Source organism: Syngnathus acus, chromosome 2 (genome assembly GCF_901709675.1).
Source record: "Syngnathus acus chromosome 2, fSynAcu1.2, whole genome shotgun sequence".
NCBI lineage: Eukaryota > Metazoa > Chordata > Actinopteri > Syngnathiformes > Syngnathidae > Syngnathus > Syngnathus acus.
Genome location: NC_051088.1, coordinates 6,533,578 through 6,549,859, shown reverse-complemented (window position 1 = coordinate 6,549,859; position 16,282 = coordinate 6,533,578). Strand labels below are relative to the sequence as shown.

Sequence of the window (16,282 nt, the reverse complement as noted above, 5' to 3'; positions counted from 1 at the left end):
ACAACTGGAGCTCTAACAGAGTATGTCACAAAGTTCATTATTAAATCCTGAGTTTATCCAACTTTTTTTTACAGTGCTCCTACATGATTACTAACTTTAATTATTTACCATTTTTATGTAAGGTATTGAGTAAGTCGTTGCTTGTATGAATATTTTGTTATTATTAGTACACAAAAATCCATCCGTTTTTTATACCGCTTGTCCCCACGGGGGTCGCGGGCGTGCTGGAGCCTATCGCAGCAGTCATCGGGCAGTAGCCGGGGGACACCCTGAACCGGTTGCCAGCCAATCACAGGGCACACAGAGACGAACAACCATCCACACTCACACCAAGGGGCAATTTGGAGTGCTCAATTGGCCTACCAGGCATGTTTTTGGGATGTGGGAGGAAACCGGAGTGCCCGGAGAAAACCCACGCGGGTACGGGGAGAACATGCAAACTCCACACAGGGAGGGTCGGAGGTGGAATCAAACCGGCACCCTCCTAACTGTGAGGCGGATGTGATAAGTACACAAAAATGTTAAACAAAATTATAAACAGTCATTAAAATACAATTTATACAATATCATCATCGTCATCATCATTAGTACTTAGTAACTAGTCATAAAAAGATGTCTACATTATGCATAATTCCATTTTTAAAAGGTGTTGTCATTGTGAAAGAAACCAGTAGTTACTTTTCAGAGATGCATACGTATAATAATTTTAGTCTGGTTCCCAAAGGAGCACCAGAGGTAGTTGATTAGTACTCGTTTTTCTCCCCAACCTTGCCAGCCTCACTGGATGAACTTAAAGACTTAGAGACAGAAGCGGTTCCTGATGTGCGGTCATCACCAAGCCCTCATCCATTGTGCTGCCTTGGTAAAAAAAAAAAACTTTTGGACAAAATGCTTGCAAAAAAACGAGCAGCTATGTTGGCTTTTTACAAAAAGAAAAAATACTCAATTGCCTGTTAATGTGATTCAGGCGTTCAGTGGAGGGAGTGTTGTTGGATTACAACATCCCGTATTTCATCCCAGAAAATGGCTTTCATATGCTGCTACAGACTCATAAATAGATTTTGATTTTTTTGGACCGTTCACATGCTTGTAAAAAAAATAGACCTGATCCAGTGAAAGAGACGAAAAAGACGTTAAGAGCCAAGCCGAAAGTTAGTCAGAATTTGGGCTCAGCCCGGGAATGAGAAAAGCACCAATGATCCACAACATGGAAGAAGAACAGAGATTAATTTCCCTGTGGGGATAGAAGACCATCAATTCTTAGACTAAGTCATGAACAGACCGCTATTTGACAATCACAGCCGGATCTTCTTCTGGATTTAGCTCATTATCTGTCCCTCTGCCTTCTTGTTGATTCCTGTCATTACCGTACAAGCAAACTTATGTGCCTATGTGGAGATGCCCCCCGCCCCCCCCCCCCCCCACACACACACAAGTTCAGGGCCTGTGCAGCTTCCTTTGTGTGCTGGAGTAGATACACATAAGCCCTTGCCCTTTTCCTGTGTCCAAATAAACAGTCCAAAAAAAGCCAGATGATGAAGGAGTTGCCTCGTGTTCATGTTTTTGCTCCCTCGTGTGTTGCATCCGTTATGTAAGCATGACTGTGCATAGCTACCTTCTTCATTAAGACAGCTGTCTAAAGTTCCTACTTCTTTTCGAATTGCAATTCTTTGACAAGAAAGCTAACAACAGACCAGTGAATCACATGCCACATATCAATCTCAGCCATTACAGTAGGCAATTATTTGGAGGGGGGGGATGTATCATTAGTTACTATTTTTTTAGCAACTGATCACTTTGAATCGCCTAATGATCCAGATGTTCTTAAAGGGGAAGTCAACCCAAAAATTTTCTTTACAGTAATATGTTGGATGTGTCTAAACACGACATTCTGTTTAATATTGTGTTTGTAGAATATGAATTAAGCAGCAAAATTCACCCGTTTTCTTCCATCTTATTTTACCACTTGCTGTCGACTGAAAATGACATCACTGGTACCAGGTCTTAGGTCACAACCAATCACGGCTCAGCTTCAGAAAACTGGTGAGCTGTGATTGGTTGTGACTTGGTGGTCGCAGCACTGTGTTTCAACTACCGTAATTTTCGGACTATAAGTCGCACCGTAGTATAAGTCGCACCAGCCATAAAATGCCCAAAAATGTGAAAAAAAACATATATAAGTCGCTCCGGAGTACCGTAATTTTCGGACTATAAGTCGCACCGGAGTATAAGTCGCACCAGCCATAAAATGCCCCAAAAAGTGAAAAAAAACATATATATATATATAAGTCGCTCCTAAGTATAAGTCGCCCCCCCACCCAAACTATGAAAAAAACCGCGACTTATAGTCCGAAAATTACGGTATAAGTCGCATTTTGGGGGGCAATTTATTCGACAAAATCCAACACCAAGAACAGACATGAACGAGCAACAACAGGCTAAACGATACGGTATGCTAACGTGACAAACACAAACGAGGAGCTGAGAACGGGCCTGACGTAACATTCAGTTATTTAAAAAAAACTATTCCATAAATAACACGTTTATAAAACCATCTGTGTCACTCCAATTCATTAAATCCATCGATCGTCCTTTGTCAACAATGCCGTGTGCCGCGCCGCAGTTCAAATTATTCCACAGGCCCATACAACGATATATAAACTATATTTTAAATAACTATCACATAAACAACAATATTATCAAACCATTTGTGTCACTCCAAATCATTAAATCCATCGATCAAATTTCTCATCCTTTATGTCATCCTGGTGACAGAGGACATGTCCAGAGGATATGGCGCTTTAAAGTGTTAATTACTTTATTTGATTTTTTCTCTCTATTTTTCATGTTTTGAATATGTTCAAGATAAAGATATCAAAGCATGTGAAGTGATCAACTATACTAAAAATAACATGTGAAGTGGTCAACTATACTTGTAAGTAAGTGATGTGTTAATGATCAAGTAAAAATTTGTGAAAAAAACATATATAAGTCGCTCCTGAGTATAAGTCGCCCCCCCACCTAAACTATGAAAAGAACCGCGACTTATAGTCCGAAAATTACGGTAGTTGGGTTGCACAGAATATTACAAAGAAATTTTGGGGGTTGACTTCCCCCTTTAAGCATGTGTCTGTTAATCACATGCAGCTTCCCTTGTGTTTTAGGTGACCACAGCATGTATCCCAGCTCCTGCCAATGACCTGGTAAGTCTCTCTTGTGTGCCCAAATTTTCCTAAAAAGTGTTCTGTATACAAATTGACTTGATATACTTTTCAGCTCTAGGCTACAATACATGTTTTTTTTTCTTTTTTCCAAAACCACTAAGTGATTTTCTTCCCCAAATTCCTTCTGGGAAGCCGTTTGTGCAGTCAGCCGGGTTTGGGCTCCGTTCATTTCTTGTGCTCTGCACGATTCCTGTCCTGAAGAAAAATTTTGATGTTGGTATAAGAAGTAGCAATGCTTCTCCATTAAATAATCTGTTTGTTTTATTAACTTTCCTCTTCTTCCTGTACACCCACTGCTTTTCACTTCCTTACATTTCGGACTCTTTTTCACCCCTTTTGCATATCATTTACCCCCTTCTTATTCTTAATCCCTGTATTTCTTTCCCCCTTTCTTGTTGTTCCTTTCATTTTATGCCATTTTGCTGTCGTCTTTCCTCATTTTCTTCCAGCAACGCAGAGGGACAGCTCCGTCTCGAAATGCCCAGCACCTGGTAAGCATCTTTAAGTTCTCTCTCTGTCCGTCTACATTCTCCAGACAGGGGCCACGAGGCAGGGATAGCTCAAGTGGTATTGAAATCCCAAGTGACCCATCATTGTGTCAGTGGATGGATGAGGCAACTTTGTAAAATATATTGAAGTCCAGTGAATGGCAAAACATTTACTTTTTCACGTTGCCATTTCATCTGTTTCCCCCATTATCTTTAGTGTTACAGTCATTGTAATTTTGTCATTTAGATTCATATTCACTCAGAAACAATATGTCTTTATATATCAATAAATGAAATTGTATTACAAGACGTTTTCTCAGTCTAGACACTTTTCTTAATTGTTTCAGGAATCAGAATCAGAGTCCAATCACGTTACACTCCTCTATGTTGCCATTTTTTCATTGCATCCCTTGGTTGCTGTGATGATGAGTGATTCATTTCTTAATTTTAAGCTTGACAGCAGCATCAATCACATTCATTTTCTATTCATAGAAAACAGCAGTTGTTTTTTTCCCCCCATTGCATGTTTTAATCGGATTCTCTCTCCAGGGCTCCACAAAGTCTTTGACTTACACCAAGCAGAGGAACACCCTGCCAAGGTAAAGGTCGTCTCATTCTTCCATTTATGACCTGGCCCATGAGTTCTTTCCTCTAAAGAGAGGAATTTCTGCCTGGGCTTTCTTCTGCTTGTGTCTTGCACTTTACTTTTATTACTGCCCTCTTTTTCTCACAATCAGTCACCTCTCCTTCATTATAGACGCTTAGATTTAAGCCCGTGTTAATTTTACTAGTTTGTTTTGGTGGTCATAACTTCATAAATGGGCATGTTCATGTCAAGATGGCACATCCTGTACAAGTTTCAGTAATCTCAATCCTCACCACGTTACGCAGGAGCTTCAGTGCGGACCGTGTGATGGAGCGAGTGATGGAGCGCCATTACGACTTTGACCTCACCTACATCACAGAGAGGATCATCTCCGTCTTCTTCCCACCCAAGCTGGAGGAGCAGCGCTATCGCCTCAACCTGAAGGAGGTGGCCGCCATGCTCAAGTCCAAACATCAAGACAAGTATCTGGTGAGGAAGACACAGCAGGCAAATTATGACTAGTCCCTGTTTTATGCATATCATGCCATTTATAAACTTTACACAGATCTGATTGGCTGGATCGGGTCGGCAGATATTTAGCATTTCATGGAACTTGCACAATACAATGAACTCCAACTTTACTTTTTTTTCTTACTCACCTTATTTAGCTAGATTTGAGAAAATATTCAAAGAACATCTTAGATGATTGTACAGTGTTGAATTAATATCACATCGATCAATCAAGATTATTTTTTTTCCATTTCAGCTCCTCAATCTCTCCGAAAGGCGCCATGATATGAGCAGACTAAATCCAAAGGTAGCGTTACGTGCTGCATTTCTCATTTCATCAACCTTTCTTCAACTCTCCTCCTCTCACATGATCCTTTCCTCCGGCTATGTCCAACAATAGGTTCATGACTTTGGCTGGCCTGACATGCACGCTCCACCGCTGGACAAAATCTGCGCCATATGTAAGGCCATGGAGACGTGGCTGACCTCTGACCCCCAGCACGTGGTGGTCCTGCACTGCAAGGTCAGAGTTCATGGGTTCACTGTCTATTTCAGACAGATGTTTTAGGCATTTCCCAGGATTGAAAATGCACTGATGTACTCGTTTGAAAAAATTCAATGTAGGGCAAAACGTTTTCAAATTATGACGAGGAAGTTGGATATAACCCTGTGCATACCACCATGCAAAGATTGTAACAAATATTCGGAGAAACGATAACTGCTCAGAGACGAGCAATAAGAAGGGTGCCCAAGCACTAAGCGGCTTGGCCAGAATGTTTATGGTTTCGATCAGGGAGAATTTAAATCCTGAACCCAGACCATATCTGTGATGTGCTGACCTTCCAGTAATTCACTCCCGGCTGTAAGTCACAGTGAAGATGGGAGTAAACAACTTCTTTGGGCAATGCAGAGCCCTTCACTGAGAAGCGTACTCTGACTAACAAGCTTAATTTGTGAGTGCAGTGCTGCAGCCTCCTTTCTGCTATCTGGAGGGGTTGCATTAGGAATTTGATGCTGGAATGTTCTTGGAATGCTTCAGGATGTTTGGAAAAGAAAATCATGGGGAGAGCTTGATAATTTGAGCATAGTCACTCGGGTATGAGTCTGATTGCACGTTAAAAAACGTCAAAATAAACTCCTTTTAACTACAAATCTTATGTACAAAGCTTACAAAATGAATGCGTTATACTATAAATATATTTTACATTGTTGTTGCTATTCCTCCTGCAGGGTAACAAAGGCAAAACAGGAGTGATCATTGCAGCCTACATGCACTATAGCAAGATCTCAGCAGGGTGAGTGTCTCAAACATCAACTTTGCTTTATAGTTCATCAAACCTGATCTAAAGTACATTTTCATTTGGTAGCTGTTGAATGGGAATGGAACCTTTGCTGTCAAAAATGGTCATTGACCGTACAGACATTTTTTCAATACACATTTTAGCATTGATAAGTGTAAGTTAATGTAAAGACCTAAGGGTAATAAAACTCCCAAGCCCTAAATTTAATGACAAACAACAAAGCTGCAATTTGTGGAATAGAATAGATCTTTATTGTCATTGTCACACATGTAGGTGATTTCCCTCATGCATGTAAAGCTTTCCTCAATGTGCAAAAACATAGCATTTCCATTCTGACCTCCCTGAGAAGTTTGATGAATTAAACCTTGTGGCTTTAGCACAGGAACACTGGAATCCTGTGGCCAGTGCCAGCTGTATCCTCTCCATGTCATTTCTGGCATGAAGAGTGTCTGGTGTGAGACCCATCATGGAAATTTTCTGTTGAAAGCGCTTGTGCGTGCGTGTGTGTGTGTGTGTGTGTGTGTGTGTGTGTGTGTGTGTGTGTGTGTGTGTGTGTGTGTGTGTGTGTGTGCGTGTGTGTGTGCACACGCACGCAAGCTTATGTTCTTGCATTTCTGTACAGGGCGGACCAAGCTCTCAGTACTCTTGCCATGAGGAAGTTCTGTGAAGATAAGGTGTCCACTTCTCTCCAGCCATCCCAAAACAGGTAGACGATGAGGAAACAGAGTCAGGGGTTGGGGGTGAACTTTGTTTGAGGCTACGGCAGCTCTTATTCCCTTTGACTGTATTCTCTTTGCTTGCCCTGTCCGTGGACAATTGATAATTGTGAATAAATTGTTCTCACTTTCCATCTTCTGATTCCTGTGAATACTTTCACTCAAGCAAACATGTTTTACATCTTTCTCAGATATATCTATTACTTTGGAGGTCTTCTGTCAGGAGCCATCAAGATGAACAGCAGCCCACTCTTCCTCCATCAAGTTCTCATCCCGTCACTACCCAACTTCCAAGCAGAAGGTTTGTTTTTACTTGCGTTGATAGCACTGCTACAGCTATGACAAGCGAGATTAAGAGCCAAGGTCTCCATCAGGTGGGATGGGCATGATCATGTTATGATTTGAGTTTGTCAGATCCATGTCGTCCAACAAATTTTAAAATGTGGTGTGCGGGAATTATGTATCAACAGGTCTTCCTGCTGAATCCCAGCAATGCTAACCACGTACACTGTCATAGTTGTTCACATTCAGCACATCACCCACACAGACACGAGTGTTTGTCTTTAATCTGATGATGAACTCCATCAGGATGGAAGAATGGCGGTCAGCACATTCCTCTGACTTCATGCTGATCATCTATCTGTCCGAATGTCTCTACAGGTTACTATCCCTTCCTAAAGATCTACCAGTCCATGCAGTTGGTCTACACTTCAGGCATATAGTGAGTATCGTGGCAAAAAAATAATGTGAATATTTCTCTTATAGCGATACGTAGCAATAGTCTCTTTGTCTCTGAGTTAATTGCTGCTGACTCTTGTTCTTTTCAATTCAATCAACAAACAAGTGAGCCAGCATTATGTTCAAATGTCACAGCCTTCCCTTCATTTCCATGTGTAGGCAAGATCGAAATAATTCTAAAAAAACAATCAAACTCATTAATTTCTCATCTTTTGTCACAATGCTCCACCAGATTCGATTCACTAGATGCTGTTCTTTCATACAGTTTTTCGTTTTTCTTTGTCCAGGAGCTTTGCGTTACCTAAATGGAGTATTTGGTGTCTATTATAGGCAAGGCATTTATTTCTACAAAAATATTGTAAAGTAAATGTCGAGCAGCGGATTAGTGGCACCACCTTTTTTTCCTGTGCACCACACGCCCTATGGTAAAAATGAAAAATTAAGCATCCGTTTAAGGTGAAGCATTAAGTCAACACATCATTCAATTGTGGCACAACATCGTCACAAAGTCTACCATGTGTTGTTCTCCCTGTTTGGTCTACAGTGACCTTCAAGGAAGCGGGGGAAGGCGACTGTGCGTGACCATCGAACCAGCACTATTGCTCAAAGGTGACATCATGGTGAGTTCACACTGAGAGGAAATGACAGAGAAACCAAGATGAAGTAGATACCGTGACATTATCAGAAACAAACATTTACTAAATATGGCAGTCCGTGGACTCCTGCCACTGCCAATGTATGAAAAAGTAGTCGTCAACTAAACAGACCACCCCAGACTTAATTAGTTTTTCCTTCAGTAATGCAATACTGTATGACCACTTAAAACGTATTTTGGTTGTTCTTTTGGGTTTTGGCTTCATCTATAAATATTTTCCTGCCAAAATGCCATTTACACATTATACAGAAAATATCTTGGATTTAGAAATTCTACCTCGTTAGCATTTCTTATTCCCGTCAAAATGAATTCTAAAACGAAACAAAATAAAATCACAATTGAAGAAGAGCAGAGGCTTTTTTTTTTTCTGTATATCATAAATAGCAGTCCCCACGTAATGGGAAAATACTGCCTCTTCATCACTTGTTTACCTCAATGTTCAATAAATGGCACCCCTGAATCTTGTGATCAAATCAGGCATAACAGATTTATTGTCAAGATGTGTTTTGTCTCTATTGTGAAAGGGCATAATAATACGTTTTCAACCATGTGCTGTACTGCGTTGGCCTCACCCACTGCTGCTCCCTGCAGGTCAAATGTTACCACCGACGAGCCCAAAGTGCTGACAGGGACAATGTGTTCAGGCTCCAGTTCCACACTTGCACCATCCATGGAGCCCAGCTATGGTTTGGCAAAGGAGAATTGGACGACGCTTGTACAGGTACCTTCATCACTAGGGGTGCAACGGTACATGGCAAAATACTGAACATTTGGGTCCGCTTTGCACGGGACAATGCGCCTTACGCGGGATTTCGGTACTTCATTTTACACGGATGCATTTACAGGCCATCGTGTATGTGTATGTGCCTGTTAGGGGCTCTTTGTTTGGGTTAGAAGGGGTTAGAGTTAGGTTTAGTGTAAGGGGTTAAGGGTTAGGGGCTAGTGGTTCGGGTTAGGCGTTAGGGTTTAAAGTGTCGAAATCATTATTAATTACATTAATCCCAGACTGTTGTACCGTTGCACCCCTAATGAGTACTGTATATTAGAAATTGTTAGCAGGGTTCACTTGGGGTCTTCCACTACCAAACAATTTCTCAGTTTCAACAGTTCTCCGATTGCGTTTGTTCAGCATAGAACAATACAGAAATTGTATGGTAAGGGTAGACCCCAAGTTACAGTCAATGAAGTGTCACAGATGTACTTAAATACACTTTTGTGGTTTTATGCAACTGAGAACACATCTGTGGAAGATATTAGTTTGTACTAGAGGAAACAATTGAATTACAGACTACTGTCAACATTTATGATATCATGAGGAGATATGATCTACTGTGAATGTTCTGATGTTGTGTCGATGATCTGAATCGCTAATCTTCCTGGTCTTTATGGCTCTATCTTTGCAGTTATGCATGTTTTTCCTGGTTTTCTCCCCTAGATGAACGTTTTCCATTGGATGCCACAGTGGAGTTTGTCTTTTCCTCTGGACCTGAGAAGATCAAAGGTCAGTGCACTCATTGACATAATAATCTCCAGTTCATCTCTGATTCAGAATCACAAGACAAATCAATGTCAGTGTCAAAGCCAAACAGGCACCTCAAATAATATTGGAAGATTATATTAGCAAAGCATTACGTGCGGAATCAAGTCATTCTCAGCGGATAAAAAAAAACCCAGCTGACCTTCCCAACCCAAACCACATCAAAAGTTCCTCTTCATGCTCAAGTACTACCCTGTTTGTTGTCATAGTTCACTGCAATTTCCTGCCATATTAGCATATTTGGGGGACTGTTTAATTCAGATCTTCATAGTAACATTTGGAACAGTAAACTAGAACTTGACTGATTTTTCTACTGCGGGACATTTAATCGAGATGGTTATTATTATCATTGGCAGATGAGTAAATCGTATGACATTGTGGCAATGTATCTTTACTTTCCACTCCACCCCCCCTGCCCCTTTTTAATACTAACTCCGTACTCATATGGCAATATCGACTGACTCAATGTTTAAACTCAAGTGTTACATCTCTCCACAGGTCGTGAGTACCACAAAAATGACCCAGCTGTCACTGTCGATTACAACACTGCTGACCCTGTAGTTCGCTGGGATTCTTACGAAAACCTGAACCAGCGATACCAGGACAGTCTTGAGGGTAAAAGATATTTAAAGGCCAACTTAAAGTGCTATTTCTACCGAATGCTGACAAATGGTGTCTACAATAGTGCAAGACATTCAAGTTAAGAGTTAGTCCATTAACAAATATCAAGATGCAAAATTACAACTTAGATTTTCCTCTCAATTCACTTGACAGCTGGCAAACGTTTATACATACGTACATATCTGTTAGCAGCTCCTACACAACTAAAGTGGAATAGCGCCGAATGTATTATGTGAGCACTCAAGTCAATACTATCACTTGGCTTGTAGTGGACTGAAATAGTTGATTCTGACTTTTACCAACACATAGAGCATGACTTAGACTTAGACTCAACTTTATTTATCACTTGGGATTACCCCTTCAGGTTCCAATCGTTTATACTTTATGAGTAATAAACCAAGTGCTGTGTTTCTGTCACAGATATTGCCCACACAAGAGGTCCTCTCGATGGCAGTCTCTATGCGCAGATAAAGAAGCGACGGGGTCCAAGTTCTGGCTCTCTTTCTTCAACCAATGGCAGCAGCCCTGGAGCAGAGGATAGACCCGATCAATTCCTCTCTCATCGCTCTGATTCCGCTCTTTCGGCACACTCTAGCCCTTTCATCCAATCCTCCATCCATCCCGATCTCCATGAAGAGACATTACGTCCACCGCCTCCGACCAGGCAAGAACGAGAGGAGCTTGAGCGTCTTCTTGGAGGCATTGAGGGAAGGAGGGATGCCGAGCGAGAGACGGCCATTCTGGATGACGGCGATTCGTCACCTTCGGAACAAACCGGGACGCTGAGGCTCAGCCGGTCCTGTTCCTGCCGAGATGGATACAGGTCCCAGCGCTGCGCAGAACCCGGGTGTGACCGCACCCTCCTAATGCCAAACGGTTACTGCCTTGACCGAGCTCCTGGTACCAATGGGCACCATGGCGCGACTCCTCCCATTTCCAACTCAGCTGCTCCTCCCTCTCACATGGACCTGTGCCAGCACTACAGTCCACACCCCCAGCAGTCCCTCCCACCACCAGACTTGGTGTGGGATCGCCAGAGCAACCAGCAACACTGCCTGCACCACTCCTGCTCGGAAGCTACCTCGTCACGTCATCTTTGCCCCTACCCTTCACTTGACCTTCACAATCATTCTCATTATCCGCTGTCTGCACCAGCTCGCCTCTTCTGCCGAGAGGATGATTACAGTCCCTACCATCTTCCTCCTCTTGCTCACAGCCACCACCATCCCCACCCTCACCACCCTAAATCCTCCACCAGCCCACCCTATCAAGAAGTAATGCTAATGGAAGGTCTGCCGCCCCCTGGCTGCTCTTGCAGGGACTGCAGCATCAGGAGAGAAGAGGCGTCGGCAGCCTATCACAGCCTGAGGCTTGATCGGGGCAACGCCTATCACTGGGACAGAGAGGCTGAGCTTCAACAGACGGGGTTACGAAGACCCAGGGAGGCAGAATTAGCTCGAGGAGGATCAGAGAGTCATTGGGAGAGGCGTGGCCGAGAGTTCTCCCTTCCTTGGGAGCGAGACAGAGAGGATCTCCAATGGGAGAGGGAGAGAGAGGCGGATTATTGGCACAAGAGGGATACCATGGCCTCCTATGGGCCACAGGGTCACAATCTCCCTGCCTTCAACTTTGACCCTTTGCCATCATGTCATCCTGCCTATCCAGAGGCGTCACGGTCCCACGCTCATTCCCACCTTGACCTCAAGTACAGCAGCAGTAGCAGCGGCTACCAAACACCCCGGCAGGCGTGCCCCTGCTCACCGTACCAGCCGTCGCCGTCTGAAAGCAGGGGCTACGCCTCAGGCTACCAGTCTGAGTCCACTTCGCCGTTGCCACCTGCGTCCTCCATGATGGGGCCCTGTAGCCATAGCAACGGGTCATCTGAACATAATCACACTCACCACCGTCACCATCGAGACACACAACACAACTCTGACTCAAACACTGGTGAGACACGCTTTTCAGTTAGCACATTATTTTATTGCTGTTTTATTTATTGCGACCGAATTTTGTCATTGTGTAGATGTCATTCGTAACTCTGGTGAAAGCGTGGGCTGGAGGGACCACATCACCAATGGCTCCTTTAAAAGGGGTCACAGAGAGCGACACGGTGCGTGTTCTACTCCATCAGACATGTCTGGACCGTCCACTCCCGTCCATACCAGCAGTCCTCTACGTCCACAGGAAAGGTATTATCCTGATTCAATAGATTTTCTGTGATGACAAAATCCAAGACAGTGTATGATTGCAAATATTGAGTTGTTTGTATTCAAACAACAAGCACTCAGATAAACTGAATCCTATATTACTAACCTTTCATCACACTACTTTCACGTTTCTGTGTATGTACTATGTAGGAACAGTTTTGGGAAGCCCCTTCTCATGAGTTAAATTTAAATAACTTCCAAATGTATTGTCTGGATTGGATCCAGTTGAAACTTGATCCACGTTAGCTTCAGAACTTGCCGGGCTAGTATGTGCTCCCATATAGAATATAATTCTATTCTTTGAAAAATCCGTTTGAACAATCCAAACATATCGAGACAAATGTAGAGACAATGAAAAAATCCTTGGTGGATTTGGAACATTAATCTTGGATTGCAAATTTCCCATTTTACACAAATGTTTGATTCCAAAAATGTGCCCTTCTCAGCTCCAGCACAACAAAAAAGGTGTTGAACATCTGAGCAAAAGATGTTAAAATTGTTGCTGCAACTCGATGGTTTTGTACACGTTGACAATCCTCTTCTGTAGATTTGTGACGAAGCAATCTCAAATGTTTCCTGACATTTGCACTTGGATTTAAAATTAAGCGTTAAAGTTTGTGTTGTGATGAACATTTGTCCCGATATTTATACTTAAGTATATGTTGATGATAATGTCCAACATTAATAATTATGCATATACGTACATTTTAGTCCCAGTCCAGGGAGAGAGTACGGGATCCGGAAAACAGTCACCAATGACCACGAGGCATCACAGCCCCAGGATGGGCACTACTCTTCTGGTAACGTCATCCCGGAGTCCACGGAGATCTCCAGAAGCACCTCACCAATGAAAAGCCAACCGTCAAACACAACCTCACTCACTCAAACAAACACGCACAACCACTGCACTGCACCAACTGTTCCATCTTCGACAACCGCCCCGTCGCAGCAGCACTGTAACCACGGTGCACCATCATCAACACAAAACACTTGTTTGGACTCTGTGACGACAACCGCGTCAAACCAGGGATCCCTCCACCCCTCTTCATCTGCACTGCAAACCTCACCTGCACCAGCCCACCACCCCCAACAACCCACTTTGGATACCTCCCATCCGTCTGAGGCTGCCACGGTGCCTTCCCCATCGACTCAGGCGGTGTGTCATCCTCCGAGCCAGACCCAGGCCACCAACTCGGTAGCCAGCCCCTCGTCGCAGGTTAATGGATGCTCTTCCCCAACTAGGAGTTCTCTCCCTGAAGCCCTCAAACATAGCAGCAGCTGTACAACTTCCCACACAATGCCAACCCCTGCACCGTCTTCCATCCTGTCCACATCCAACGACACGGAGGGATCCCCCATTTCAGATAGGCCCGTTCCCGGCTTTGCCACTCTGGGTAGGAAGTTGATGATGAGCGGCTCTGACCTCCACAATCACAACCACATTCCTGTCCAGCACGGACCCCCTCACCATCCCTACCCAGGAAATGAGCACAATCCAGCTATAGACATCAATAAGAGGCACTACAACTCCGTTCACCCCCCACAACTTCATCAAATATCCGTCTCCAACTATTCCACCATCTCCATCCCGCTTCCTCACCCACAGCCGCCCCTACCGGAGAAACGCCACGCTCAACCCTGGTCACCCACTGAAGAAGCGCAGGCTCCGAAAGCAAGTGTGAGCCACTCTGGCAACACTCAGCATCAGCACCATGTCACCTTCTCACCAACCGTAGGAGAAATTGCGCCTAGTGAACATCAAAGTGATGTTGGGTCTGAGGAGCATGAGATTGGAAACAGAGTCAGTGTGAAGTTTGTCCAGGACAGTTCAAGGTTCTGGTATAAGCCAGGCATCTCTAGAGAACAAGGTAAGTTTCGAAACTCCACAGAGGACCCTCTGAGGACCAACACATTGCATTCTGAGAAGTTCATCAAACAATTAAGATTTTTCTCATAAAAAAGAAATAGGAACTAGTCCCAATCACACTACCTTTGTTGACTGGACAGGCAATATTTTAAAGAAGAAATCTTATGCATATATAGTTCTGTTTCACTTAAATAATCACTATCCATTCAGCCCTGTTCGACAAGTGCAGTGGGCTTTGGTTACCATGGTAACCAGAATAGCATTAGGGAGTTACAAATAGCAGCTACTTCTGGAGCAGCTAATTCTGTGTTTTCTGACATTTAGGAAATCTTTAAAATGAACAAAATTGCTATGGTGTGACACTCCCTACATCAAAACTGTAACATTTTTTTGGTTCTGCTTGATTGTAGCAATTGTTGCTTTGAAAGAGAGAGAGCCCGGGACCTTTCTGATCAGGGATAGTAATTCCTTCCAAGGGGCCTACGGCCTGGCACTGAAGGTGGCAACACCTCCTCCTAATGTCAGCCAGCATAGCAGCAAAGGTAATGAATAAATACGTACATGTACACTGCTCACTTATCCCACAACATCACAAGCCATCCCACCAGACCCGCCTCTTTGAGGCACATTCACGTCTAACACACCGATAAAACAATATGTTTCGAAATTAAGATTTTATTTTATCAACATTTTAGGCCTATCATTTATTTCCTCTGTTGTGACAGCAGGCGACCCTCTGGAACATTTGGTGAGGCACTTCCTCATAGAAACAGGCCCTCGAGGAGTCAAGATTAAAGGCTGTCAGAACGAGCCCTACTTTGGTAGGCCTTTTTGTCAAGGAAAAATACTTTCAATACCACATATGAAGAGTCAACATGAGATGTTTTAATTTTTAGGGAGTCTTTCTGCATTAGTCTATCAACACTCCATCACACCCATCTCTTTGCCCTGTGCTCTGAAGATCCTTGAAAAAGGTCAGCATTCATGCATTCATCACATCTATTGCACGTGTAATAAACATCTCATGAAAGTAATTGAAATAAAATAAAAATATTTCAAGTGTATATATTGCTTAATTTGTATTGAATAATTGTGTTTCTGCATGTTGTCAGATCTGATAGGAGATGTGCCAGAGGTTCAGCCTGTTAGTAACATCAGCACTGCCGCTGACCTGCTCAAACAAGGAGCAGGTGAGTTGACCGATCTCCACATAAACTACAAGTATATCAGCAATACACTTACAGGAAGTTAAAATATGGACCGATAAAACTATTTTGTGTTAATATTACTGATTACAGTCGTGACTTTGGAGTTTCCTTTTTTACGTGATCAAGCTCATGACTTTCCAATTAATATTATACCCAACCCTAAATGTAAAAATGGGAGAAACAAATTCTCTGCAAGGTGCATCTATTGTGTTTTCACTCATGTTGCTTCTCGTCCCTCAGCCTGTAACGTCCTCTACCTGAACTCCGTGGAAACTGAGTCTCTGACTGGCCCTCAGGCCATTGCCAAAGCAACAGACGCCACACTTGGTCGCAACCCGCGTTCCGCTGCCACCGTTGTCCAGTTCAAAGTGACGTCGCAGGGCATCACATTGACCGACAGCCAGCGCAGGTACAAAATGTCACGAAATATCTTATATCCTTAGAATATCCATCCATCCATTTTCTGTACCGCTGTATCCCCACGGGGGTCGCGGGCTTGCTGGAGCCTATCCCAGCTGTCATCGGGCAGTAGGCGGGGGACACCCTGAACCGGTTGCCAGCCAATCGCAGGGCACACAGAGACGAACAACCATCCGCACACGCACTCACACCTAGGGGCAATTT

The 16,282-nt window shown here is 43.4% G+C and overlaps 1 protein-coding gene across 4 annotated transcripts in view; it reads left to right on the top strand.

Annotated features, from left to right (window-relative positions):
• Positions 1–16,282, top strand: part of tns2a (tensin 2a) — a 40,937-nt gene that overhangs the window by 21,432 nt on the left and 3,223 nt on the right. For 3 of the 4 annotated variants that reach the window (XM_037246022.1, XM_037246024.1, XM_037246025.1), the window contains exons 4-25: positions 3,165–3,203; positions 3,674–3,715; positions 4,262–4,311; positions 4,604–4,787; positions 5,065–5,115; positions 5,209–5,331; positions 6,039–6,103; positions 6,732–6,815; positions 7,017–7,127; positions 7,484–7,546; positions 8,108–8,183; positions 8,810–8,939; positions 9,654–9,719; positions 10,254–10,370; positions 10,797–12,323; positions 12,400–12,565; positions 13,295–14,451; positions 14,861–14,992; positions 15,176–15,271; positions 15,347–15,424; positions 15,563–15,640; positions 15,899–16,067. In XM_037246022.1, the coding sequence (XP_037101917.1) occupies positions 3,165–3,203; positions 3,674–3,715; positions 4,262–4,311; positions 4,604–4,787; positions 5,065–5,115; positions 5,209–5,331; positions 6,039–6,103; positions 6,732–6,815; positions 7,017–7,127; positions 7,484–7,546; positions 8,108–8,183; positions 8,810–8,939; positions 9,654–9,719; positions 10,254–10,370; positions 10,797–12,323; positions 12,400–12,565; positions 13,295–14,451; positions 14,861–14,992; positions 15,176–15,271; positions 15,347–15,424; positions 15,563–15,640; positions 15,899–16,067 (4,604 nt within the window). The remainder of the gene's footprint in view (positions 1–3,164; positions 3,204–3,673; positions 3,716–4,261; positions 4,312–4,603; positions 4,788–5,064; positions 5,116–5,208; positions 5,332–6,038; positions 6,104–6,731; positions 6,816–7,016; positions 7,128–7,483; positions 7,547–8,107; positions 8,184–8,809; positions 8,940–9,653; positions 9,720–10,253; positions 10,371–10,796; positions 12,324–12,399; positions 12,566–13,294; positions 14,452–14,860; positions 14,993–15,175; positions 15,272–15,346; positions 15,425–15,562; positions 15,641–15,898; positions 16,068–16,282) is intronic. The other variant, XM_037246023.1, reaches the window with a different exon arrangement.